The sequence below is a fragment of the Anarhichas minor genome, unplaced genomic scaffold (assembly GCF_050575085.1).
Source record: "Anarhichas minor isolate MPS153535 unplaced genomic scaffold, ASM5057508v1 ptg000014l, whole genome shotgun sequence".
Lineage (NCBI taxonomy): Eukaryota > Metazoa > Chordata > Actinopteri > Perciformes > Anarhichadidae > Anarhichas > Anarhichas minor.
The window spans coordinates 15,407,801-15,434,270 of NW_027466460.1; the positions used below are offsets into that span (position 1 = coordinate 15,407,801).

Here is a 26,470-nt window from a genome sequence, read left to right on the forward strand (position 1 = left end):
TCTTGTCTTGAGGGAGGCTCATACGTGCCGTCATTCGTTGCGATCCTCAGACCGACGTCTTCCACAATACTAATCGGCTGCAGTTTGTATCCACTTCGCAGTGGCATTTGTTAGCATGTCTTGCTTTTGTTTATCTATACTTCTCCCACACGCTGCATCCAACGTAGTCTGCCGAAACCTCCCTCCACCGTTTGTTTGTTTGGGTGATTTGCTGGCATCAACGGTGTGTATTGCATTTAAAAGAAAACTGTGCTAATGCAGATAAAATAACTGTCGGCGTTAATTAATTAATGCGTTAACGCATAATAACGTGTTAAGTTGCCCAGCACTAATTATTATAAATATATATATATATATATATTATATATTTATATATTATTTTATAAATATATTATATATTTATACATTAACTAACCTTAACCCTTATATTTATATATTATTATATATTATATATTTATATATTATTTTATAAATATATTCATATATTTATATATTTACCAACCCTAACCCTTATATTTATATATATATATATATTATATATTTCACCAAACCCGCAAACCACTTCCTGAATAAGTCACGTGGTACAGCCAGCTCGCAATGCTTCGAACGTCACCACCTACGTCATCAACACGAGCGTCTGCACACGCCTCACAAACATCTTCCTGATTACGCGACACACGCTTCGAATTGTCAACACGGAAGAACCCATTTAAACCTTAACTATCAGAGTTTAATGGAGAGTAAACGGTGTTTTTGACGGAGTTTGTGTCGTTGGTGGATTGTCTCCTGGTGTCCTATGGAGCTAATGAAGTTAGCATGCTACCAGGAAGTAGACGGACCCGAACATGACCTAGCAAAACAGCGCAGCTCAGAGTGAGCAACCCGTTTTTAACAGAGTTTTGTCTGGAGGAAACGTTTCTGTGGTTTAGTGAAAATGTCTGAAGTCCAAATGCTGAGATGTTTACTCAACCAGCGACTAACTGCGGCTGATGAAGAGATATTTGGTCTGTTTGAAAGAACGATAGCAGAGTACGAGGAGGAACGTTCTGCTTTAAAAGAGGAGAACGAGCGACAACGGAGACTACTGGACGCTGTTTTCAACCCTCAGCTGCGGTTACACAGAGCAGGTTGGTTCACTTTATTTCTTCTGTTCATGCTCCGGCTGATAACGTTTCTATGTAGTTTGGACTGTGCAGCCAGTCAGACATCCTCTCCATTCCTGGGCCTCATGCCAAGGAGACACGTGTGATCTCCCCCTTAAACGACTCGTATTGCTTGGGAGACAGAGAAACAGAGACAGCAGCAGTATTTTCTGTCCAATAAATGTTCTTTATACCATTATACGTAACTTCTCCACTTTTCTCCTTTCTTTAAATAATACTTTCTCAAATCTTTTATCTAATCCACGTAATCAGCCAGCATGTGACATTCTGAACATTTTTACCTTTAATAGTGTTTGTCTTGTGGTAACTTTCTAAAACTTTAATTTGCGTACATCTGGTATGTCTTTGTCTAGTTTGTAATAATCTATACGATACTAAATCGTCATCATCTAAAGTTAACTCACCCTCTGTGTTGTAATGTGTGTGCGTCGGTGGTCCCTCACTGTGGTCCACTTGACCATGTCCCTCGGACACGAACAAACAAAACAAAATTCGGCAGTATAATTTCCTTTTTTATCAATTGTATCTGTCTTATTGTTCCCTGTTTTCTTATTTGTGTCTTTCTGACCTTTTATTTCTTAATCTCTTTCTTTTTCCCTTAGACATTATTCCATATATTTCTGCTTCCCCTTTCTCCTTTTGCCTTGAACAAGTTTTGAGTTAATAACATTTTTGTAGGCTGAAACTGCCTTTTTCAGGGAACCCATTTTATCCATTCTTTCAATTGTTTGGCAGTCTGATTATCTTTGTCCCGCATATATTTTAATATTGGAGGTAAGACCTTAGCATCAAGCTGCTCAGACTCAACTTGACTTTTACCCATTTTCTCTAATTTGTCTTTTACATTATCTTCAAAACACTCGTGTCAAGACTTAGGTCAACTTGAATGGATACACCAAATCTTCTATAAATACTACATGTTAACCAGGACACATCTGTCCAACACTCTTACGAAACTTGAGTGCGAGATTACAAGTTTACCACTTCAAAGTGTCTGTTATATTACAAAATAATTTTTCACAGGTGGAATTATTTTTTCCAGTTCCAGGATCAGAGCGGCAATCTCAAACCCCGTCAGAGGACAGCCTCTCACCTTCTGGGAGGAATCGGCTATTATTTGCACGCTTCTGTCGTCCAACGGAGTTGAGATTGTGAGTAACAGCACAAGTTACAATTGTGCTGTTACTTCTGATACATTATTGGATAGTTCTTATTATACTTGAAATAGTATTGTATGATAAATATTTTAACCATGTCTACGTAGTTCATGACTAAGTGTTTGAACGGCCCTTTTGGGACTGGGATGTGTCCCACTGGTGTTTTTATGCTTTTCCGCACATTGTTCTGAGCACAGATTTTACATTGGTGACCAGTACCCTTGTCTTTTTAACCTTTTCAGTACTCCCCCCCCCCCCCCCGCACAGTGATTTTCAGTTTGCAATTCTGAGATGGTCAGCAATGCACCAAGTGCAACCAACAATCCTTCCTGTGACCCCCACAACCCCTTTCCATCAACACTCTTCCTCTGATTATTTAGGAACTATGTATGATCATTGTCTGTATGTATGACAACTCTACTCCTCTCTGTACAGAGAGAGCGAGCCTGTAAGGCCCCAACATCTGGGCGTACAGCCAATCATACACGAGGGAGGTAGCGCAAGAGTTCATACTGGCTACTAAGTTGAGTTTACGCACACACATCTGTGATCACATTGTTCTGAGCACAGATTTTACATTGGTGACCAGTACCCATGTCTTTTTAAGCCAGTGGAGGTTCTGGAGAACAGGGGTGATGTGGTCACGGGTGTGGGTGAGCAGGCGAGCAGCAGAGTTTTGGATGTACTGGAGTTTATTTAGGATTTTGGATGATGTGCCGTGAAGAATGCTGTTGCAGTAGTCGATTCTGGAGGTGATGAAGGCATGGATCAGAGTTTCAGCAGCAGATGAGGAGAGTGATGGGCGGAGACGGGCTATGTTTTTTTTAAGTGGAAAAAGGCAGTTCTGGTGATTTGTTTGACGTGGTGTTCAAAGGAGAGGTTGCTGTCGAACATGACTCCAAGGTTGCGGATGTGTGGGGAGGGAGACAGAGTGGAGTTGTCGATGGTGAGGCAGAAGTTGTGACCGGTTTTAGTGAGGGATTTGGGACCGATGATGATCATGTCAGATTTATCAGTTCAGTTTGAGGAAGTTGATTTGCATCCATGATTTAATGTCAGTGAGGCAGCTGGTGAGAGTGGAGTGAGTAGCAGTGGTAATGGCTTTTGTGGAGATATAGAGCTGGACATCATCGGCGTAGCAGTGAAAGTGAAGACCATGTTGACGGATGATGTTACCAAGAGGGAGCAATTAGAGGATGAACAGAAGAGGACCAAGCACCGAACCCTGGGGGATGCCTTGAGACAGAGGAGCAGTGGAGGAGGTGCAGTTGTTGATGCTGATGAACTGTTGTCTGTTTGTGAGATATGATTTAATCCAGGAGAGAGCAGTTCCGGTGAGGTTGAGGGAGGATTCGAGGTGGGAGAGAAGGATGTTGTGCTTGATGGTGTCAAAAGCTGCAGTGAGGTCGAGGAGGATGAGAATGTTGAGGTGACCAGCGTCTGAGGAGAGGAGGAGGTCGTTGGTGACTTTGAGGAGGGCTGTTTCAGTGCTGTGAGCGGAAACCGGATTGAAATGACTCGAACAGATCGTTGGAGATGAGGTGGGCTTTGAGTTGTGTGGCGACAATGCGTTCCAGTATTTTTGACAGAAAGGGAAGATTGGAAATGGGACGGAAATTGCTCATGGTGTCAGGGTCAAGTCCAGGTTTTTTGAGGATGGGGTGACAGCAGCCAGTTTAAGTGTGTCGGGGACTGGAGCTGAGGGAGGAGTTAATGATGACTGTGATGAGTGGTGAGATGGCTGGGAGACAGTCCTTGACCAGATTAGATGGGATCCAGGGTGCAGGTGGTGCTTCTCATTCCTGTTGTGAAGTTAGGCAGCTCCAATGGGGACACAAGGGAGAACTGAGAAAGGGGCTGAGGGGTGGAGGAGGAGGGGGGGGGGGGGGGGCAGGTGGAGAGATGGAAAAGGTGGGGGAGGTGTTCAGGTTGCTGTAAATGGTGTCAATTTTTGTTTGGAAAAATGAAAGGAAAGAGTTGCATTTGTTCACTGTGAAGGATGTGGAGGTGTTGTCCTTGGGTTTGAGAAGCTTGTTTATTGTGGAGAAGAGAGCCTTTGGGTTAGAGGAGCCAGACTGTATGAGGTGTGAGTAGTAGGTGGACCGGGCTGAGGTGAGAGCGTCTTTGTATTGTTGAAGGTAGTCGGAGAGGGCTTGGAGATGGACTGTTAAACCGGTTTTCTTGCAGAGTCTTTCAAGCTGGCGCTTTCGGGATTTCATCTGGTGGAATTCGGGAGTGTACCGGGGAGCTGAGTGTGTGAATAAGACAGTTTTGGTTTTAATGGGAGCCAGCTGATCAAGACAGGAGGAGAGTGTGTTATTGTAGTAGTTTACAAGATCGGAGAGATTATCAGACAGCGGGTGAGGGGAGGCAGACATGGTACTGGCAAGAGAGGCTGAAAGAGTTGTGGGGAGATAGATTTGAGATTTCTGAAGGATATGTTACGCTTAGCTTTTGGGATGGGGATAGGGATGTCAATGTCCATGGTGATAGCCAGGTGGTCAGAGATGTTGAGGCTGGTGAGTTGAGGTATTGTGAGACCAGTGGAGCGGACCAGATCCAGGATGTGACCTCTGCTGTGGGTGGGGAAGTTGATATGTTGTGTGAAGTTGAAGCATTGTAGTAGTTCCAGGAATTATGTTGTAGATTTACAGTCAGTGTTATCAATGTGGATGTTAAAATCACCTAGGAGGACAGCGGAAGGTGAGATGGCACATAGCTGAGTCAGAAAATCTGAAAAGTCAGAGAGAAAGGAGGGATTTGGCTTGGGGGGACGGTAGATTACAGCAGTAACCAAAGGAGTGGGACCAGAGTGTTTGAAGGCAAGATGTTCAAAAGAATGAACGGCAGGAATGGGAATGGTGGTTGTTTTAATGTCCTTCCTGTAAACGGCAGCAACACCTCCTCCCCGCCCCTGAGGGGCGGGGAGGATTGTCAATGTATTTGAATCCTGTGGGAGTGGTCTGGTTTAGTGAGAACTAGCCCAGGGTTTTATGCCATGTTTCAGTGAGGCAGAGGAAATCAAGGTTACTGTCTGTAATGAATTCATTCAGAATGAGGCTTTTATTGTTGAGTGAGCTGGTGTTGAGCAAAGCCAGTTTCAGGTGACGTTGCTTTGTGATAGGTTGTGAGGACTGAGGAAGGGGACGGAGATTGGACAGATTCACGTGTTGTTTGTTGTGGTGACGTAACAAGGAAGTTCGGGTGCGACAGGACCACAGGGATGGGATGGAGTTTGGGGACGTGAAGTTGTAAGTAAACATATGGCCAGAACCTCTGTGTGAAGGATGGCCTCGGCGAAGTATTCCATGTTCTTTGAGAATGTCCATGCAGTCCGGACGCAGGTGGTTGTTGAAGTTGTGAAGATCTGACGTGGAGTACAGCGGCGGCATGGTCCGGTTGTAGAGCGCTAGCGATAAGCTAGCATTAGCTGGTGACCAAGAGCCGGCTGTCCGTGAGAGGAGAAGCGATGTGCGACCCAGGAGTATCAACGCGATGATCCACAGCATAACCGTGGCAAGACGCCAACAGTCCGGTGAGGAAGGAGTGGTGGCCTGGAGGGGCTACCATCCTGTTAGCCGGACGATCCTGCCCGGAGAATGGTGGTCAACCTGGTGCGACGGTGGCTAGCGGAGAAGACCAACCCGAGCCTGCTAACCGCGCCGGGACGGAAAGATCCCGGCAGGATAAACAGGTGTGCTCGTGCTGGCCGCTCTTGTTGGCAAGCGATGTGGCAGGCAGGGAAGACCGACAGCTCCAGTAGCAGGACAACGATGTAGCGCTGTTGACCAAACCCGGGAGTCCTGGGGCTAGCACGGAGGTAGCTTTGGCAGATGGAGACGGTAGGTTGATCTGGTGTGGCTAATCCAGTGAAGATGTTTGAGTAGGTTGGATGGTAGACGGCAATATCTAGCCGCAAACACGCAGCTCAACTTTATCGGCCATGTTTTTAGTGTTGGGATCCATTTAAACAGCAAAACTTAACAAAACTTAACAATCAAGTACGGAGCGGCAGCCAAGAGTTTTGCCAGCATCCGCCATCTTGAAAAGCAATATCTTTAGGACCTACATATCTCACTCCCAATGGAGTTCTTTAACCTTTTTTACAGAAATTGCTTTATCATAAGCACACAACAGTCGCTTTGTCATCAGCGCACTAAAAGGTCTCTTGAGCTTGAGAGATTCACGGAGCGCTCCGCGTTTTAGCTTATGGCCACCACAGTGCTGCGCACGCGTCTTCTACAGAGAGCTCTCCTTTTACAGCTGGAGATCAAATTGAATCATTTCAACATTTCAACTTTTAGTTTTTTACCAGCAAACACCAATCTGCCTCTCTCTTCCTCCACCAAAGAGCGTGAATTCCGTTGAGGGGACCCCAGACAAGCGAGAAGTGTTTTAATACGAACAAGCCAACATATTACAAGTTCAGCAAATCCAAACAAATCCAACGTATTACTTTTCACAGATTACTTTTATAGTCCAAATTGGCTCTCCTTAAGTCACTTTCCACCAATCAAACCAGTCCGTTGAACCACAAACAAAGCACATCTGGTCTCTTCATTATGTCATACTCTCATGACTTCGTTTGGGCCAAGATAACCTTTTGGCAGAACACGATTCGTGTACGGGAAATGTTTTGATACAAATTGGAGTGATTTATTACAATTTGTCTGGCGCGTCCTAATCACTTCCTAAGAATGTTTTTGTGAAAAGGAATGTGTTCAACATAATGTTTTTGTGAAGCCAAATGTGTTCAGTTCAATCTTAAGTTATATGATGATTTTCTTCAACAGTGTAAGAGGGACTGATGGCAGGAAATAAAAGTGTATCTACAGGAGACTATTTGCTCAATACTAATATTTCTTTGTAACGTCTCTGTGTGTGTTTTCCTGTAGACGTCCAGCAGCTGTTGGTGGGTCAAGAAGAGGTTCCCCCTGAGCAGCAGGAGTGGAGCTCCAGTCTGGACCAGGAGGACCCAGAGCCCCCACACATTAAAGAGGAACTGAAGGACCCAGAGCCCCCACACATTAAAGAGGAACAGGAGGACCCAGAGCCCCCACACATTAAAGAGGAACAGGAGGACCCAGAGCCCCCACACATTAAAGAGGAACAGGGGGACCCAGAGCCCCCACACATTAAAGAGGAACAGGAGGAACTCTGGACCAGTCAGGAGGGAGAGCAGTTTCAAGGGCTGGAGGAGGCTGATGTCAAGTTCTCATTCACTCCTGTGAAGAGTGAAGATGATGAAGAGGAAGCTCAGTCCTCACAGCTTCATCAAAGACAAACTGAACAGATGGAAACAGATGCTGATGGAGAGGACTGTGGAGGACCAGAACCAGACAGGAACTCGGAACCAGATATATATCCAGAACCAGATACTGATGAGAAGACTGGAGACTCTCCTGACACTGATGACAGTGGTGATTGGAAGGAGACCAGAGAACCTCAGTCAGGTTTAAACTCTTTGAAACCTGATGAAGTCCATGTCAGTGATTCAAGATGTAGTGCTGGTGAGAAACTATTTACATGCTCTGAGTGTGGGAAAACAACTAGCAGAAAGGCAGATCTGAAGAAACACATGATAACCCACACAGGAGAGAAACCTTACAGCTGCTCAGTCTGTAACAAGTCTTTTAACCAGGGTTCAACTTTACAGAGACACATGAGAATCCACACAGAAGAGAATCCTTTCAGCTGCTCAGTCTGTAAGGAATCTTTCAACCAGCAATTAAATTTAAAGAAACACATGAGAATCCACACAGGAGAGAACCCTTTCCGCTGCTCTGTCTGTAATAAATCTTTTAACCATCGTTCACATTTACAGACACACATGAGAATCCACACAGGAGAGAAACCTTTCAGCTGCAAAGTTTGTAAGAAATCTTTTAACGATTGTTCACATTTAAGGAGACACATGAGAAACCACACAGGAGAGAAACCTTTCAGCTGCTCAGTTTGTAAGAAGTCTTTTAACGATCGTTCACATTTAAGGAGACACATGAGAACCCACACAGGAGAGAGACCTTTCAGCTGCTCAGTGTGTGATGAAAGATTTCGGCACAAGTCGGCTCTGAAGTTACATATAATTACTCATACAAGAGACAAACGGCTTTAGTGGTTCTGTTTGTATACAAAAGGTAAATCTGACACACCACATGGCACATAACGCAGGGGAAGAAATGGCGCTTTTTTCTTATCTTTATTCGAAAGCATGTTTTAATTTGAGAGCATTGCCATGTTCAGATTTTGAATTGTTTCCCTCAAAACCCTGTCCTCACACACAATTAGCCCCCGCTTGCGATCAGTGACACAATTAACCTTGATTGCTCTGAGAGATCCATGCTTTGTTTAAGGTGACGCCTCCTCACATTGGCAGGGAGCTTAGTACTGTCTTTAGTTTGATCCAGTAGACTAATTGAGTTTTTATTTTCTAGTTAGTGTTGGTTTTCTAGAGGGGTCCGGGGCACGCTCACCTGGAAGAAAATCTTGTACATTTTAAAGTTAAATGCATCAATCTGGTGCATTTTGAGACCAAAATCAAGAGGCTAGTTCTATGAAGAACTTTGTGCTCTTGTAAACAATTTTGTGGTCTGTTAGCGGTGGTGGAATGTAACTAAGTATATTAACTTAAGTATTGTACGTGGATTGAAACTTGGATTGAATTATCTGTTTTGTTGTTGTCAAATGTTGCCAATATTTACAGCTGATAACGCCGTTCCAAGCTTAACATTGTTAGCTCTGTCAGCACTGTTGTGTGAACTGTTGCACCCTTGTTGCCATATTGAGAAGCGTGCGGAGGCGATCCTTCAATCATACATTTGTTCTGAGTTTGTAATTCAGCAGCTTTAAATGTGTTTTTTATAGTGTGGTTTTGTACTTAATTCACACTGTTTTCATCCTGTGGCTACAGTTTGTTAAATGTATGTGATGGTACTGATTTTTATTGTTTGAATAACTTGATATCTGATTGAATAATAAAGGTATTCAGTTCGTAAATTGTTCCAGCTGTCAACATGTTTATGCAAGGTGGTAAAAGTTTAATTACGGGGGAACCAGTTCCCTTATAAGAGACCTTAGCTCTCCTGAACATAACAAAGTTTAAGTTTGGCATCTCCAAAAAGTCTTAAACGTCTACTCTGAATGTCACGATGTTAAGTGACAGCAACGCTGTTATCAGACACCATGAGAAAACCCTAAAACGAGTCTATACTGAAGCCTCCACCAGTCATGTGACTCTCACCTTGCAGGTCATAGCGGTCTGTTGAGAGTCTCAGCAGATGGAGTTCTCAGGATGCTGCCTTCTATTTTTTACCCTTTACAAAACCAAAAACATGAGAAAAAGCTTAAGGACTGAATTAAACAGCCTGTTAATCTGCTATAATGTTAGCTGCAAGAATTAGCACGTCTTGCTAACAAGTTTACTACTACAGTAGTAACCAGTGGTGAAGGAAGTATTTACATCTTGTACTTACCTAAAAATAGTAATACTGTTACAAGTGAAAGTTCTGCATTCAAATATTTACTTGAAAGTACAAAAGGATTAACATCAACATCTACTTCAGGTTAATTTCTAAATAATATATTGTATTATAATTATTGATGTATTAATGTTTTCACCACTTTAACGCTGAAGTGTCTTAAAGCTGCATTCTCTCTAATGTCCAGCAGGGGGCGACTCCTCTGATTGTATAGAAGTCTGTGAGAAAATGACTCTACTTCTCTCTTGATTTATTACCTTCTATGGTCTCAATAGTTTCAAGTCTTCTTCAATAATAATAATTTACTCAATGAGCATCAGGCGATATCAGTCCTGTGTTTACAGTTTGCTTCTGCTGCCACAAAGCGGCAAAAAGACACGTTTTTTTATGTGAGTATGTCAGAGTCAATGTTTAACTCATATGCTCATTACATCACAGCTTCCACAGTCTCACTAAACATAACATCACTTCATCACTGCAGAATCATCTATCAGCGCTACGTCTAGATAAACTCTCACACATGTTAAGGTCCGATGCAAAAAGGGATGGAGAGAGATAGAATATAACATAAATCAAAAGTGTATGAGAAGTCAATACTTTCCTCTCAACCAATCCCATTGCTCCTTTCAGAAGTTTTTCAAGTGTTTGCAAAACCATTTGGCACAGCTGTACTGTACTGTGGTGTTATTAATCCTGAAATATGATCGTTGAAATCCTGAAAGTCTGCTTACCATGGTTACCGTAAGTGTTATGTATAATAATGATTGTAAAGGACTCTTAAGAAGTTCTGTGATTATTTCCTACAAACCTTTTACTTTACAAGTTACCTAAGTTAATCACTTCCTGCTAGCTTTTATTTTGTAAGTGCCTTTTTTACGTTTTGGGTCCTTTATTTTGAAGTAATTTTGGCGAAACCGGAAACGGATCGAGATCTCGTCAGAGTATTGTAACTTGACTTCGCATAAAGAAAATTACGAAAATTGACGGTGGAGACTGAAGGAAAAGTGTTATAATATATTACTCCTCAATAAGAGTTTCTTAATTAACGGTTAAGCACCTAGCTGGAACGGGAACAAGGTATTGTGTGTTTATTGTGTTCTTTGTGTGTTTGATATATTACTGTTTCAACTAGATGCTAATGTTAGCTTAACAAGTATAGCTAAATGACTAAACTGTAATTTCAAGCTAATGCTAGATTTTGGTTTAACATGCTTTTGAGAAGTATACATGAAAGAAAGTGTTTGATTAATGCTCCCATGTATATTTAAATGTAATTTAATGAATGTTTAAACTCGTAAGAGCTCATTTATGTTTGATCTGTTCCGTAGCTCTTACGGTGTTTTCTGGAGAAAGGAGAGAAAAGTAAATTTGTGTTCATCAAAGTAAGGTCAACGGTTGAACATGAATAAAGGCCTCTGGAAACATCAGTACGCTTCACCATTGTCCGGCTGGGGTCCGCTACACTCATAGGTGGAAGAAGAAGTACTCTTTTAAGATCTTTTACATGAATTTAAGTAGTAATACGACAGTGTAGAAATACTTTGTTACAAGTTAAATACCTGCATTTAAAACTTAAAGGGAAAAAGCACCATTGTCAGAATCATATATATTACACAGTATCATCACTTTAATGTTTTATATGAACCTATAACACTACATCGTATTTTAATAGTTAATTGTATATATTTTGTATTAATCTGAATCTGCAAAGTAACTATTAACTAAAGATATCAAAATTTTTTAAAAAGTAGCAGAAAGATGGAAATAGCACCTCAAAATTGTACTTAAGTACAATACTTTACTAAATGTGGTTAGTTACTTTCCATCAGTAGATAACTGCATGTTACACTAAGTTAAAGGTACCCTGTGGATTGTTTGTCCACCAGTAGCGCTGTAGAATCATTTATTTTATGAGTTTGTTCTTGTGCAAATGCAAACAACAACATGCAAACATTCACGCTGTCTTCTCGACACGTGGCCGAGGTAATACTCAAACGAGTGTAGAAATAAAATAAAGCAAACGTTGATGCAAAATGTGTTTATTGTGATGAAAGTGGGTGAGTATTAATGTGTGTTCACATTGTCTCCTCCAGATGCTCCGAGGGTTCCCTTAGTGTTGATGAGACATTCTGGTGACATCATGAAGAACAGTTCAGTGACTCTGACCTGTAGCAGTGATGCTAACCCAGCAGCTAACTACACCTGGTACAAGGAGGATGAAGACTCACCAAAAGCATCAGGACAGATCTTCATCATCACTGACTTCAGAGCTGAACACAGTGGGAATTATTCCTGTGAAGCCCAGAACAGAAGAGGACGCAGTAACTGAACTTTACATCTGACTGTTTTATCAGGTAAATAATGTGCGTTCAGTGATGGTGAGATGAAGCTTCATGAAGCATTGAAGCTTTCCATCCAATTGGTTCACTCATGGGCCGAGGCTTCATGGTGCTTCATCTGCTCTACTGCGCCATCAAGTGGACAATAAATGTAGAACAGGCAGAGTGATTATAATGACACCATGGCTTTGGTGTGTGAAGCTTTGAATTGAATGCATGAATGAATGATGTTTGTGATGCTCGAATAGATTGCAAACAAACGCGCAATAAAGTCCCAAGTCCAACAAATGTGAGGGGGGATCTATTGCGTTTCGCTGCCCCTTATATTTATATATTATATATTTATATATTAATTTATAAATATATTTATATATTAACTAACCCTAACCCTTATATTTATATATTATTATATATATATTATATATTTCACCAAACCACTTCCTGAATAAGTCACGTGGTACAGCCAGCTCGCAATGCTTCGAACGTCACCACCTACTCCATCAACACGAGCCTCACAAACATCTTCCTGATTACGCGACACACGCTTCGAATTGTCGACAAGGAAGAAACCTTAACTATCAGTTTAATGGAGAGTAAACGGTGTTTTTGACGGAGTTTGTGTGGAGAGAAAGTGTGTGTCGTTGGTGGATTGTCTCCTTGTGTCCTACGGAGCTAATTAAGTTAGCATGCTACCAGGAAGTAGACGGACCCGAACATGACCTAGCAAAACAGCGCAGCTCAGAGTGAGCAACCCGTTTTTAACCCGAGTTTGTCTGGAGGAAACGTCTCTGTGGTTTAGTGAAAATGTCTGAAGTCCAAATGCTGAGATGTTTACTCAACCAGCGACTAACTGCGGCTGCTGAAGAGATATTTGGTCTGTTTGAAAGAACGATAGCAGAGTACGAGGAGGAACGTTCTGCTTTAAAAGAGGATAACGAGCGACAACGGAAACTGCTGGACGCTGTTTTCAACCCTCAGCTGCGGTTACACAGAGCAGGTTGGTTCACTTTATTTCTTCTGTTCATGCTCCGGCTGATAACGTTTCTATGTAGTTTGGACTGTGCAGCCAGTCAGACATCCTCTCCATTCCTGGGCCTCATGCCAAGGACACACGTGTGATCTCCCCCTTAAACAACTCGTATTGCTTGGGAGACAGAGAAACGGAGACAGCAGCAGTATTTTCTGTCCAATAAATGTTCTTTAAACCATTATACATAACTTCTCCACTTCTCTCCTTTCTTTAAATAATACTTCCTCAAATCTTTTATCTAATCCATGTAATCAGCCTGCATGTGACATTCTGAACATTTTTACCTTTAATAGTGTTTGTCTTGTAACTTTCTAAAACTTTAATTTGCGTACATCTGGTATGTCTTTGTCTAGTTTGCAATAGTCTATACCAGGGGTCACCAACCTTTTTGAAACTGAGAGCTACTTCAAGGGTACTGAGCAGTACGAAGGGCTACTTGTTTGATACAAACTTCCTGAATAACAAAGTTGCACAGATCACCTTTTAATAATCATAATATATGTGAAGAGACTGATCACATGTCAATGTTAATTATTCCTCACAATAATTAACAATGATTGTGTATTTTGTTCAAAATCGCACCCGTTATATTTTTGTAAAAATTATCACTTCTAAAAAAAATTAGGAAATCATTAACTGTCATATCTTCACATCATGACTCGTTCATACTAACCACTACCTTCGTAACATTTTTTAACAAATCATGAACTCTCTCCCATGTTTATACAAATTATCAGTTATGTAAGATAAAAACAACTCTTTCACATTTTAAATGAATCCTATTACATTAGTACTAATCACCACATTTTGGGAAATCTGGGTCAACTTTGCATTGCGCAATGTAGCCTGCATGCCGGCAGTCACCGACACCAGCTTTTTTTGGGTACCTTTTTCTCCACGAAGAAACTAGTAAAAAGTATTGTCTGTAGCCGAGGGGGGATCCAACCCTCCGAGGCACGCGAGCGTCTTTGGTCGCCTGCGTTCAAACCTCTAGTCTGGGCCTTTTCGATCGTAATGCGTTGCCCCGCCACCCACGAGTTGTTGCCCCGCGGCGGGGGCGGCGCGTCCGGTGCCAACGGGAAGCGCCCGCCATTCGGAACCTGAAAACCTAGTGCGGTGCGGCGGCCTCTTCCTTTTAAAATCTACACAAATGCAAGCGTTTTTGATTCAAAATGAACAGTGTTAGACGTGTTGGAGTGTTTTGCGAAACTGTGAATGCCCTCTACACGGAATGCCCTGGTTATTAGGTGTTAACAAAAAGAGGCATAGGACTCTGTCTCTTGTAAAATGTCACCTGCTGCACGTGCAGTTACGGCATACACACACACATACACACATACACACACACATGTTAGGGGGGCTTGTAGGTACTTTCCGTGTTTTCACACCCTTACACATAGTTTCACACAGGATGCACCTGCTGATGTTTGCATTCTGCATTAACCCTTTAGCTTGTCAACCATATATATGAGAATACCCTGGTATTAATCTTATGCTGGACAAAAAAAGGTGTATTATGTTTTATATCATGTATTGTTTGTATTATCCTGTATCCCTGTAACCTGGTGGAACATACGCTGATGTATATGTATCTGAATGTTATTATCAACCAGCAAGGGGTGTCATATGTCCTGACTAAATTTAAGGGGGGTTACCATGTCCATGGCATGACCCACAGAGGCACCAAGAAAGGGGTGGGTTACTGTAGCCAAATGTGTTCAGTTCAATCTTAAGTTATATGATGGTTTTCTTCAACAGTGTAAGAGGGAATGATGGCAGGAAATAAAAGTGTATCTACAGGAGACTATTTGCTCAATACTAATATTTCTTTGTAACGTCTCTGTGTGTGTTTACTGTTTTCCTGCAGACGTCCAGCAGCTGTTGGTGGGTCAAGAAGAGGTTCCCCCTGAGCAGCAGGAGTGGAGCTCCAGTCTGGACCAGGAGGACCCAGAGCCCCCACACATTAAAGAGGAACAGGAGGACCCAGAGCCCCCACACATTAAAGAGGAACAGGAGGACCCAGAGCCCCCACACATTAAAGAGGAACAGGAGGACCCAGAGCCCCCACACATTAAAGAGGAACATGAGGACCCAGAGCCCCCACACATTAAAGAGGAACATGAGGACCCAGAGCCCCCACACATTAAAGAGGAGCAGGAGGAACTCAGGACCAGTCAGGAGGGAGAGCAGCTTCAAGGGCTGGAGGAGGCTGATGTAAAGTTCTCATTCACTCCTGTGAAGAGTGAAGATGATGAAGAGGAAGCTCAGTCCTCACAGCTTCATCAAAGACAAACTGAACAGATGGAAACAGATGCTGATGGAGAGGACTGTGGAGGACCAGAACCAGACAGGAACTCGGAATCAGATATATATCCAGAACCAGATACTGATGAGAAGACTGGAGACTCTTCTGACACTGATGACAGTGGTGATTGGAAGGAGACCAGAGAACCTCAGTCAGGTTTAAACTCTTTGAAACCTGATGAAGTCCATGTCAGTGATTCAAGATGTAGTGCTGGTGAGAAACTATTTACATGCTCTGAGTGTGGGAAAACAACTGGCACGAGTGGACATCTGAAGACACACATGAGAACCCACACAGGAGAGAAACCTTTCAGCTGCTCAGTTTGTAAGAAATCTTTTAACCGGGATTCACATTTAAAGAGACACATGAGAATCCACACAGGAGAGAAATCTTTCAGCTGCTCAGTTTGTAAGAAATCTTTTAACCAGCGTTCAAATTTACAGACACACATGAGAATCCACACAGAAGAGAACCCTCTCAGCTGCTCTGTCTGTAAGAAATGGTTTAACCATCGTTCACATGTACAGACACACATGAGAATCCACACAGGAGAGAAACCTTTCAGCTGCTCAGTTTGTAAGAAATCTTTTAACGATTGTTCAATTTTAAAGAGACACATGATAATCCACACAGGAGAGAGAACTTTCAGCTGCTCAGTTTGTGATTAAAGCACAACGCAGCTCTAAAGGTACACATGAAAACTCACACAGGAAACAATCCCCTTTAGCCCTTTTACCCAATCACCCCTCCGCATATCCCTTCGAGCGGTGGGCCCATAGGGCGGCGGCTCAATGTAGATTTTTCGGGTTGTTCCTGGTCGAACCATATGTTTCATGTCCCGAAAACCAGACCCTCACCAGCAAGCTCCACTCCCAGGTCTGGCTCCAGAAAGGGGCCCCGGTTTCCCTTTTTTCGGCCCAGCTGCCACAACTCTTTTCAGATGGTCAGTGAATTCTTGGTCTGAGAACACAGGTCACAGGTCACACACACGGCCCTAAACCACGTTAAGGTGATGATTTATTGGAAGGGTGTAACATTCAAGACACGTTGCTTTCTGTTAATATTATAATGTTACCCAGCTTCATAGTGTTGTTTTTACCATTAAAGTTTTGCTGATTTGATGATGTAAATATCTTGTGTAAAGTTATTTTGCATGTTTAGTTCCAGAATTGCAGAAAGATACCAGAAGGCAATTAATGTGTTGATGCATTGACTTCTGCAAGTATGCGTTTTCCTTTGTATAATGTTACAGTTTCTGTTGTCTCTGTTTAGTCACCCAGTCCTACACACCTTTTCACTTTACCCACCAGATGTTGCTGTTTTTCCTCTTGTACAGTCAGGGCCATAAGTATTTGGACTATGACACAATTTTTCTAATTTTGCTTATTTACACAACTCCAATGGATTTGAAACTAATCAGTCAATGTGTGGTTCAAGTGTAGACTTTCAGCTTTAATTCAATGGATAAAACAAAAAAAATCAGACCTTTTAGGAATTACAGCCACTTTTACACAGCCACCCACATTTTCAGAGACTCAAAAGTAATTGGACAATTGTCTGACGGTTTCATGGCCAAGTGTGGCCTGTTCTGTCACTATTTCATGACAAATGATGACGGCAATAGGATTCAAAATGTTATATTTGCAGTTGGTCCTTGGAACTCTCAGCATGCAGACCAAAAAGGTGTCAATGCAAGTGAAGGAGGCCATTAGGTTTAAAAATTGGTGTACCGTGGTGAATAAACACCCCTTCATAACATCTGCTTAAGTCAAGAACACTCTGGAGGAGTTAGATGTTCCATCGTTAAAGTCTACAATCAAGAGACGCCTTCATGAATCTAAATACAGAGGGTTTACAACAAGGTGCAAACCACTGGTAACACTGAAGAACAGGAAGGCCCGATTAGACTTTGCCAGAAAAAGCCTGACCGGTTTCGGAAAAAGCTTCTTTGGAGAGATAAAACCAAGATTAACTTGTACCAGAATGATGGGAAGAGAAAAGTGGAGAAGGAAAGGAACGGCTCATGATCCAAAGCCTACCACATCATCTGTCTAACATGGTGGAGGCAGTGCTTTGGATGGGCATGTATGGCTGCCAATGGAACTGGGTCACTGGTTTTCATTGATGATGTCACAGCTGATAGATGCAGCAGGATGAGTTCTGAGGTGTTTAAGGCTCAAGTATGCTCAAATTCAGCCAAATGCTACAAAACTGATTGGATGGAGCCTCACAGTGCAGATGGATTATGACCTAAAACATACTGTGAAAACAACCCAAGAGCTTCTTATGGCAAAGGAATGGAATATTCTTCAATGGCCAAGTCAGTCACCTGATCTCAACCCAATTAAGTATGTTTTTTTTACTTTCTAAAGACAAAACTGAGGGCAGAAAGACCCACAAGCAAGCATCAGCTGTAGGAGGCTGCAGTAAAAGGTCTGGCAAAGCATCTCAACGGAGGAAACGCACCGTTTTTTGTGATGTTTATGGGTGCGAGACTGCAAAGGATTTTCCTCCAAGTATTTAAAATAATGATTATATTCACAATTATGTTAGTTTGTCCAATTACTTTTGAGCATCTGAAAATGGGGATGACTGTGTAGAAATGGCTGTAATTCCTAAACGATCATTGTGATTTTTTTGTTTTATCCATTGAATTAAAGCTGAAAGTCTACACTTCAACCACATATTGACCGATGAGTCAAATCCATTGGGGTCGTGTTAAGAGGCAAAATTAGAAAAATGGTGTCACAGTCCAAATACTTATGGCCCTGACTGTATATATTGTTTTTAATGGTTTTGATGAAATGTGTTATGATTTAGGTTAGATGTTTTTCTGGTAATTTGAATATCTTTTTTTCTAGTAATGTGCATCCTGAGCTTAGTACATACTGTAATATCAAAATAATGTATCTAAATGTAAAAAAAACAAGAATGAAATCACACATTGTCATTTTACTTATTGCTGAGGGAGCAGAGGAGCAGAAAAAGATCAGAAGGCAGTTAATGGGTTGAATTTTGTCTTCTGCAGAAGTAAATAAATGTTGGAAAACAATTAATTGAGTTTTCTTTTTTCCATGTCCAACCCACACCCATTACATAAGGAAAAGATGGAAGGTAACTAAAGATGGGAATCATTTATAGAGGCTTTTATTTTGTAGGTTACCCACCAATTTGCAGCAGAACCTGCCCTGCAGGTAGAAATGGGAAACACACCGCTGGATTTAAGGAGAAAGCAACTGATGGCAAACTACTGGGCTAATTTACAGGGACAATGATTCTCACCCTGCAAAAGGAGCGTTTCAGGTGGTCTGGGAGAGTGGAAGGAGTCAGAGGGATCACTTTGGTCGGGTAGGCAATGACATTGCAAGAGAATCTGAAGTGTTTTGATCGGAGGATAAGCCCCTCAGTAGTTTACCCGGTGGTGGCGGTGGTCCTCTGATTCGACCCTGCTCTACCACAGTCGCCCCATATACTGCATGAAGTCCTCCAGTCAACCAGAAGAATAACTAATCAGGGAGGTCAGGTTACATTCCTGTGGGTTCCAGCGCATGTAGGGGTGAGTGGGAATGAGAGGGCGGATGAGTTGGCAAAGAGGCCTTTAAAGACAGGAAACACAGATCTGCACATTAGTGTCAGTAAAGCAGACGTCAAGTGTATTATTTGGGGAAAAGAATCAACCGAATGTGGCAAAAAATGGATGCATGAATGCACATTAAAAGGAGTAATGAGCCTGGGTGAGGGAGCACAGGTGAGGGTACTGTTAGCTTTCTGAAGGAACACAGGTTTTGTTTTTCATAAGATATGATGGAAATGGTAAAAGGGTGATTGCCAGAGGCGAGGAATTTATAGGTGTAGACTACAATGACTTATTGTGACCTTTTTTTCGAAATAGAAATAACATTTATTTTTACAATCAACACTTGAAATGATGAAGGCACTTGCAAATGACAAGGTAGTACAAAATGTAAACCATACTTTAGTATTTCATAGATAACAGTTAATGTTGTGTGTAATGTGTATTTATAATACTATCAACAAACAATTAAACCGCTTAAACTATCACCATCTACCGTGCTTCCACCATCATATGATTTACAACCAGATAGAAAACATTACCGGACAATCAATCATAAACAAACAACGGTATTATACGACAAAGGGTTAAACTATCGCCGTATTTGCAACAGATCCCCATGACCTAATGCTAATGCTAATGCTAACCAACCGGTGACGGCAGTGATCGTCACGTCAGCTACAAACTCTCTCAGTTGTTGCAAAGTTCAGCTCTGTTACCGGCTGCCTCTCCGGACTTTTAGACTCGTCAGTGATGCACAGTCATATCGCACATCTCAATACCATGCGATCTCTTCTGGTGCGGTGTTTTGTCCGATTCCGGACCGTATTTAACTGCGACACGGCGTGTCACTGCGTGTCTGCTTCTCTAGATTTCTAGCCAGATTGGTTCCGCCCTGTTTCTTTTCTGAATAGTCAGATTGTCAGTATTAATTACTTTACAAACTGCTTTACTTATTATTTTATTTACAATTAGCTTATATCTTTTTCAGTTCTTTATATTTCATCTATTCACATAAAAGAAAAACCCTGTTTGACTTGACAATTATACAAGTACAACTGTTACGGTCACCACTACATGTGGAACTAAATGTTCACAAGCTTGTTGGTGCTACTCGGACCTTTTATTAACGCACAACAGACCGTCTCGGTATATCTTCCGGAGTTTGTCTGGAGGAAACGTGTCTGTGGTTTAATGAAAATGTCTAAAGTTCAAATGCTGAGATGTTTACTCAACCAGCGACTAACTGCGGCTGATGAAGATATATTTGGTCTGTTTGAAAGAACGATAGCAGAGAACGAGGAGGAAGTTTCTGCTTTAAAAGAGCAGAACGAGCGACAACGGAAACTACTGGACGCTCTTTTCAACCCTCAGCTGCGGCTACACAGAGCAGGTTGGTTCACTTTATTTCTTCTGTTCATGCTCCGGCTGATAACGTTTCTATGTAGTTTGGAGTGAGACTCGGTTGATTCAATGAATATTTTTCTTCTTCTTCTGATCTGTTCTCTCAGCTTCTAGATCAGTGATTCTTAACCATGGGGCCCACGATGGGGCCGCGAACGCCACCTAGAGGGCCGCAAAAAACTTTCAGTTTTGCACCTGTGGGCCGCGGGACCGCATAGGTTATCAATTGAAGACACCAGAGATATTACTGTTATCCATGAGACGCTCAGTTACAATATAGCTTCCCACCACCTGGTGGCGGTAATGCGTCAGTCAGTTGTTTAACAAGCTACAATAATCAGAAGAAGACACTCAGCTAGCCGTTGGGCTTCTTAATCCGGCCCGTCAAATATTGGTACAAAATTGTCCAAACTATAATAAAGACTAGAGCTGGGCAGTATACCGGTTTTAATTTCCCGTACGATATGAATTCTTCACACCATTATACCGGTGCATAGCCAAAACAACTGCTGTCTGCTTTCAACAGGCAGCTAAATGTATTCTTTGCTGCTAATGTACAGCGGTCAGCGCTAGTTGTCTTATATGTATTGAGAGGGAACCCTAGTCATGGTCATAACTTTATAACACAACAATTAACAACCCACAACTAATGCTCTTTAACAGAGAAAAACACAACAGCACACAACAGTCTGTGACACATAAACAATTTGTAACACTAATAATTGTACATTTATAAAATTTCACTGCCGAACTGCATGCTGGGTACACAGCACACACAGCACAACAGTCTGCTAACAGCTGGGAGAGGCTCCGTCGCTCCAGTAACGTTACATTAAAGAACAGAACAGAGCGACGCAGGATGAACAAAGACAGACCGGAGCAGTGTTACATCAGTGTTATATCATTTAATGAATCATAAACATTATATGATTTAACCACTAGAGGGCAGCAGTGTTAAATCATTTAATGAGTAATAAACATTACACGATTTAACCACAAGAGGGCAGCAGTGTTACATAATTTAATGAATCATAAACATTACACGATTTAACCACTAGAGGGCAGCAGTGTTACATCATTTAATGAGTAATAAACATTTCACGATTTAACCACTAGAGGGCAGCAGTGTTACATAATTTAATGAATCATAAACATTACACGATTTAACCACTAGAGGGCAGCAGTGTTACATCATTTAATGAATCGTAAACATTACACGATTTAACCACTAGAGGGCAGCAGTGTTAAATAATTTAATGAATCGTAAACATTACACGATTTAACCACTAGAGGGCAGCAGTGTTACATCATTTAATGAATCATAAACATTACATGATTTAACCACTAGAGGGCAGCAGTGTTAAATCATTTAATGAGTAATAAACATTACACGATTTAACCACTAGAGGGCAGCAGTGTTAAATCATTTAATGAGTAATAAACATTACACGATTTAACCACTAGAGGGCAGCAGTGTTAAATAATTTAATGAGTAATAAACATTACACGATTTAACCACTAGAGGGCAGCAGTGTTACATAATTTAATGAATCATAAACATTACACGATTTAACCACTAGAGAAAAAAGTGAAGACGACAGTGGTGCCATACCCCCCCCCCCCCCCACTGACACTTCATTAGGAGCAAGTGGCGTACCGCGGGTTTATTACCGTTTTGCTCGACAGAGAGAGGTTAGCTAAAATTTAAATTGGAGTTCTGTTCATGATGACCTCATTTATATCCATGTCAAATGTAATGTAATTTTACTGTACAGTTTTTGAGAAAATTAAAGGCAAAGTTAGCTCAAATGACATTATGATATTCATAATGTCCCCAACAATCCAGTGAAAGGTTAATATACCCTCTTAAAGGATTTGGTTTTATAACCTGTCAAATATGTGCACAGGGAGTGTAAGAGGGACTGATGGCAGGAAATAAAGTGTATCTACAGGAGACTATTTGCTCAACACTAATATTTCTTTGTAACGTCTCTGTGTGTGTGTTTACTGTTTTCCTGCAGACGTCCAGCAGCTGTTGGTGGTTAAAGAAGAGGTTCCCACTGAGCAGCAGGAGTGTAGCTCCAGTCTGGATCAGGAGGACCCAGAGCCCCCACACATTAAAGAGGAACAGGAGGACCCAGAGCCCCCACACATTAAAGAGGAACAGGAGGACCCAGAGCCCCCACACATTAAAGAGGAACAGGAGGACCCAGAGCCCCCACACATTAAAGAGGAACAGGAGGACCCAGAGCCCCCACACATTAAAGAGGAACAGGAGGACCCAGAGCCCCCACACATTAAAGAGGAACAGGAGGATCCAGAGCCCCCACACATTAAACAGGAACAGGAGGACCCAGAGCCCCCACACATTAAACAGGAACAGGAGGAACTCTGGACCAGTCTGGAGGGAGAGCAGCTTCAAGGTCTGGAGGAGGCTGATGTCAAGTTCGCATTCACTCCTGTGAAGAGTGAAGATGATGAAGAGGAAGCTCAGTCCTCACAGCTTCATCAAAGACAAACTGAACAGATGGAAACAGATGCTGATGGAGTGGACTGTGGAGGACCAGAACCAGGCAGGAACTCAGATCCAGATAGACATCCAGAACCAGATACTGATGAGAAGACTGGAGAATCTTCTGACACTGATGACTGTGGTGATTGGAAGGAGACCAGAGAACCTCAGTCAGGTTTAAACTCTTTAAAACCTGATGAAGTCCATGTCAGTGATTCAAGATGTAGTTTTGGTGAGAAACTATTTACATGCTCTGAGTGTGGGAAAACAACTAGCAGAAGTGACCATCTGAAGATACACATGAGAATCCACACAGGAGAGAAACCTTTCAGCTGCTCAGTTTGTAAGAAATCTTTTAACCAGCGTTCACATTTACAGACACACATGAGAATCCACACAGGAGAGAAACCTTTCAGCTGCAAAGTTTGTAAGAAAACTTTTAACGATTTTTCAACTTCACAGACACACATGAGAATCCACACAGGAGAGAAACCTTTCAGCTGCAAAGTTTGTAAGAAATCTTTTAACGATTGTTCAAATTTTAAGACGCACATGAGAATCCACACAGGAGAGAAACCTTTCAGCTGCTCAGTCTGTAAGAAATCTTTTAACCGGAGTTCATATTTAAAGACACACATGAGAATCCACACAGGAGAGAAACCTTTCAGCTGCTCAGTGTGTGATGAAAGATTTCGGCACAAGTACGCTCTGAAGTCACACATAATTACTCATACACGAGACAACCGGCTTTAGTGGTTCTGTTTGTATACAAAAGGTAAATCTGACACACCACATGGCACATAACGCAGGGGAAGAAATATGGTGCTTTTTCCTATCTTTATTCAAAAGCAAATTGTTTTAATTTGAGAGCATTGCTTATTGATTCCACGTTCAGATTTTCAATTGATTCCCTCAAATCCCTGTCCTCACACACAATTAGCCCCCGCTTGCTCTGAGAGATCCATGCTTTGTTTAAGGTGACGCCTCCTCACGTTGGCAGGGAGCTTAGTACTGTCTTTAGTTTGATCCAGTAGACTAATTGAGTTTTTATTGTCTAGTTAGTGTTGGTTTTCTAAAGGGGTCCGGGGCACGCTCACCTGGAAGAAAATGTTGTACATTTTAAAGTTAAATGCATCAATCTGGTGCATTTTGAGACAAAAATCAAGAGGCTCGTTCTATGAAGAACTTTGTGCTCTTCTAAACTATTTTGTGCTCTTCTTTTAGCGGTGGTGGAATGTAACCAAGTACATTAACTTAAGTATTGTACTTGACATTTTTGAGGTACTTTACTTGAGTACCTGCAGCATTAAAGTGTTCATTTAATGATCATTTTTAAATGATTTTTCATTAGTTGTTTAATGTATAATCTTATATACTCTTGAGGTGAAAATTGTTTCAGATAAGTAAATGAAGTAAACTTGGATTGAATTACCTGTTTCGTTGTTGTCAAATGTTGCCAATATTTACAGCTGATAACACCGTTCCAAGCTTAACATTGTTAGCTCTGTCAGCACTGTTGTTGTGTGAACTGTTGCACCATTGTTGCCATATTGAGAGCCGTGTGGAGGCGGTCCTTCAATCATACATTTGTTCTGAGTTTGTAATTCAGCAGATTTTTAAACGTTTTGTTTATAGTGTGGTTTTGTACTTAATTCACACTGTTTTCATCCTGTGGCTACAGTTTGTTAAATGTATGTGATAGTACTGCTTTTTATTGTTTGAATAACTTGACATCTGATTGAATAATAAAGGTATTCAGTTTGTAAATTGTTCCAGCTGTCAACATGTTTATGCAAGGTGGTAAAAGTTCAATTACGGGGGAACCAGCTCCCTTATAAGAGACCGTAGCTCTCCTGAACATAACAAAGTTTAAGTTTGGCATCTCCAGAAAGTGTTAAACCGTCTACTCTGAATGTCACGATGTTAAGTGACAGCAACGCTGTTATCAGACACCATGAGAAAACCCTAAAACGAGTCTATACTGAAGCCTCCACCAGTCATGTGACTCTCACCTTGCAGGTCATAGCGGTCTGTTGAGAGTCTCAGCAGATGCAGTTCTCAGGATGCTGCCTTCTATTTTTTACCCTTTACAAAACCAAAAACATGAGGAAAAGCTTAAGGACTGAATTAAACAGCCTGTTAATCTGCTATAGTGTTAGCTGCAAGAATTAGCAAGTCTTGCTAACGAGTTTACTACTACAGTAGTAACCAGTGGTGAAGGAAGTATTTACATCTTTTACTTACCTAAAAATAGTAATACTGTTACAAGTGAAAGTTCTGCATTCAAATATTTACTTGAAAGTACAAAAGGATTAACATCAACATCTACTTCAGGTTAATTTCTAAATAATGTATTATAATTATTGATGTATTAATGTTTTCACCACTTTAACGCTGAAGTGTCTTAAAGCTGCATTCTCTCTAATGTCCAGCAGGGGGCGACTCCTCTGATTGTATAGAAGTCTGTGAGAAAATGACTCTACTTCTCTCTTGATTTATTACCTTCTATGGTCTCAATAGTTTCAAGTCTTCTTCAACAATAATAATTTACTCAATGAGCATCAGGTGATGATATCAGTCCTGTGTTTACAGTTTGTTTCTGCTGCCACAAAGCGGCAAAAATACACGTTTTTTATGTGAATATGTCAGACTCAATGTTTAACTCATCACATGCTCATTACATCACAGCTTCCACAGTCTCACTAAACATCACATAACTTCATCACTGCAGAATCATCTACTATCAACGCTACGTCTAGATAAACTCACACACATGTTCAGGTCCAATGCAAAAAGGGTTGGAGAGAGATATAACATAAATCAAAAGTGTATGAGAATCCAATACTTTCCTCTCAGCCAATCCCATTGCTCCTTTCAGAAGTTTTTAAAGTGTTTGCAAAACCATTTGGCACAGCTGTACTGTACTGTGGTGTTATTAATACTGAAATATGATCGTGGAGATCCTGAAAGTCTGCTTACCATGGTTACCGTAAGTGTTATGTATAATAATCATAGGTGGAAGAAGAAGTACTCTTTTAAGATCTTTTACTAAATTTAAGTAGTAATACGACAGTGTAGAAATACTTTGTTACAAGTTAAATACCTGCATTTAAAACTTAAAGGGAAAAAGCACCATTGACAGAATCGTATATATTCCACAGAATACATGAATGGATGATGTTTGTGATGCTCGAATAGATTGCAAACAAACGCGCAATAAAGTCCCAAGTCCAAAAAATGTGAGGGGGGATCCATTGCGTTTCGCTGCCCCTTATATTTATATATTATTATATAGATATTATATATTTATATATTAACAACGAGCTCACTCCCTTCCTGTTCACCTTGTACACCACTGACTTCCAGTACAACTCAGGGTCATACATCTGCAGAAGTTCTCTGATGACTCTGCAGTGGTCGGGTGTATAAGGGACGGGCGGGAGGAGTACAGGGCAGTAGTGGATGACTTTGTGGAGTGGGCCGGTAGAAATCTCCTGCTTCTGTACGT

At 41.5% G+C, this 26,470-nt stretch overlaps 2 protein-coding genes, 1 long non-coding RNA gene and 1 pseudogene across 9 annotated transcripts; 3 read left to right on the forward strand and 1 right to left on the reverse strand.

Moving 5' to 3' along the window:
- Positions 1–613: 613 nt before the first annotated feature.
- LOC142949917 (uncharacterized) lies at positions 614–12,410 on the forward strand. Of its 4 annotated transcripts, XM_076091806.1 has the most exons (3): positions 614–1,127; positions 7,216–7,830; positions 11,892–12,410. In XM_076091806.1, the coding sequence occupies exons 1-3, from the start codon at positions 935–937 to the stop codon at positions 12,125–12,127; spliced, it is 1,044 nt and encodes a 347-aa protein (XP_075947921.1). In that variant the 5' UTR covers positions 614–934; the 3' UTR covers positions 12,128–12,410. The 4 variants fall into 4 exon arrangements, 2 of the variants coding, with proteins under 2 accessions (XP_075947921.1, XP_075947920.1); XM_076091805.1 differs by lacking the exon at positions 11,892–12,410 and having other exon boundaries at positions 624–1,127; positions 7,216–9,316; XR_012954107.1 differs by lacking the exons at positions 7,216–7,830; positions 11,892–12,410 and adding an exon at positions 1,766–2,308 and having other exon boundaries at positions 988–1,127.
- Positions 12,411–12,597: 187 nt separating this feature from the next.
- Positions 12,598–18,524, forward strand: LOC142949921 (uncharacterized; annotated as a pseudogene).
- Positions 13,635–19,906, reverse strand: LOC142949937 (uncharacterized). Of its 2 annotated transcripts, none has more exons than XR_012954108.1 (3): positions 19,766–19,906; positions 18,888–19,068; positions 13,635–16,432 (listed from the first exon to the last, which is right to left on the reverse strand). It is a non-coding gene; the product is annotated as an uncharacterized LOC142949937 (long non-coding RNA). The 2 variants fall into 2 exon arrangements; XR_012954109.1 differs by having other exon boundaries at positions 19,698–19,906.
- A 283-nt stretch (positions 19,907–20,189) lies between these two features.
- On the forward strand, positions 20,190–24,729 carry LOC142949913 (uncharacterized). Of its 3 annotated transcripts, XR_012954103.1 has the most exons (3): positions 20,190–20,439; positions 20,558–20,668; positions 22,472–22,599. XR_012954103.1 is itself a non-coding variant. In XM_076091799.1 (2 exons), exons 1-2 carry the CDS (start codon positions 20,241–20,243, stop codon positions 23,713–23,715), a joined length of 1,443 nt encoding a protein of 480 aa, XP_075947914.1. In that variant the 5' UTR covers positions 20,190–20,240; the 3' UTR covers positions 23,716–24,729. The 3 variants fall into 3 exon arrangements, 1 of the variants encoding a protein (XP_075947914.1); XR_012954102.1 differs by lacking the exon at positions 22,472–22,599 and having other exon boundaries at positions 20,558–21,565; XM_076091799.1 differs by lacking the exon at positions 20,558–20,668 and having other exon boundaries at positions 22,472–24,729.
- The last annotated feature ends 1,741 nt before the right edge of the window (positions 24,730–26,470 follow it).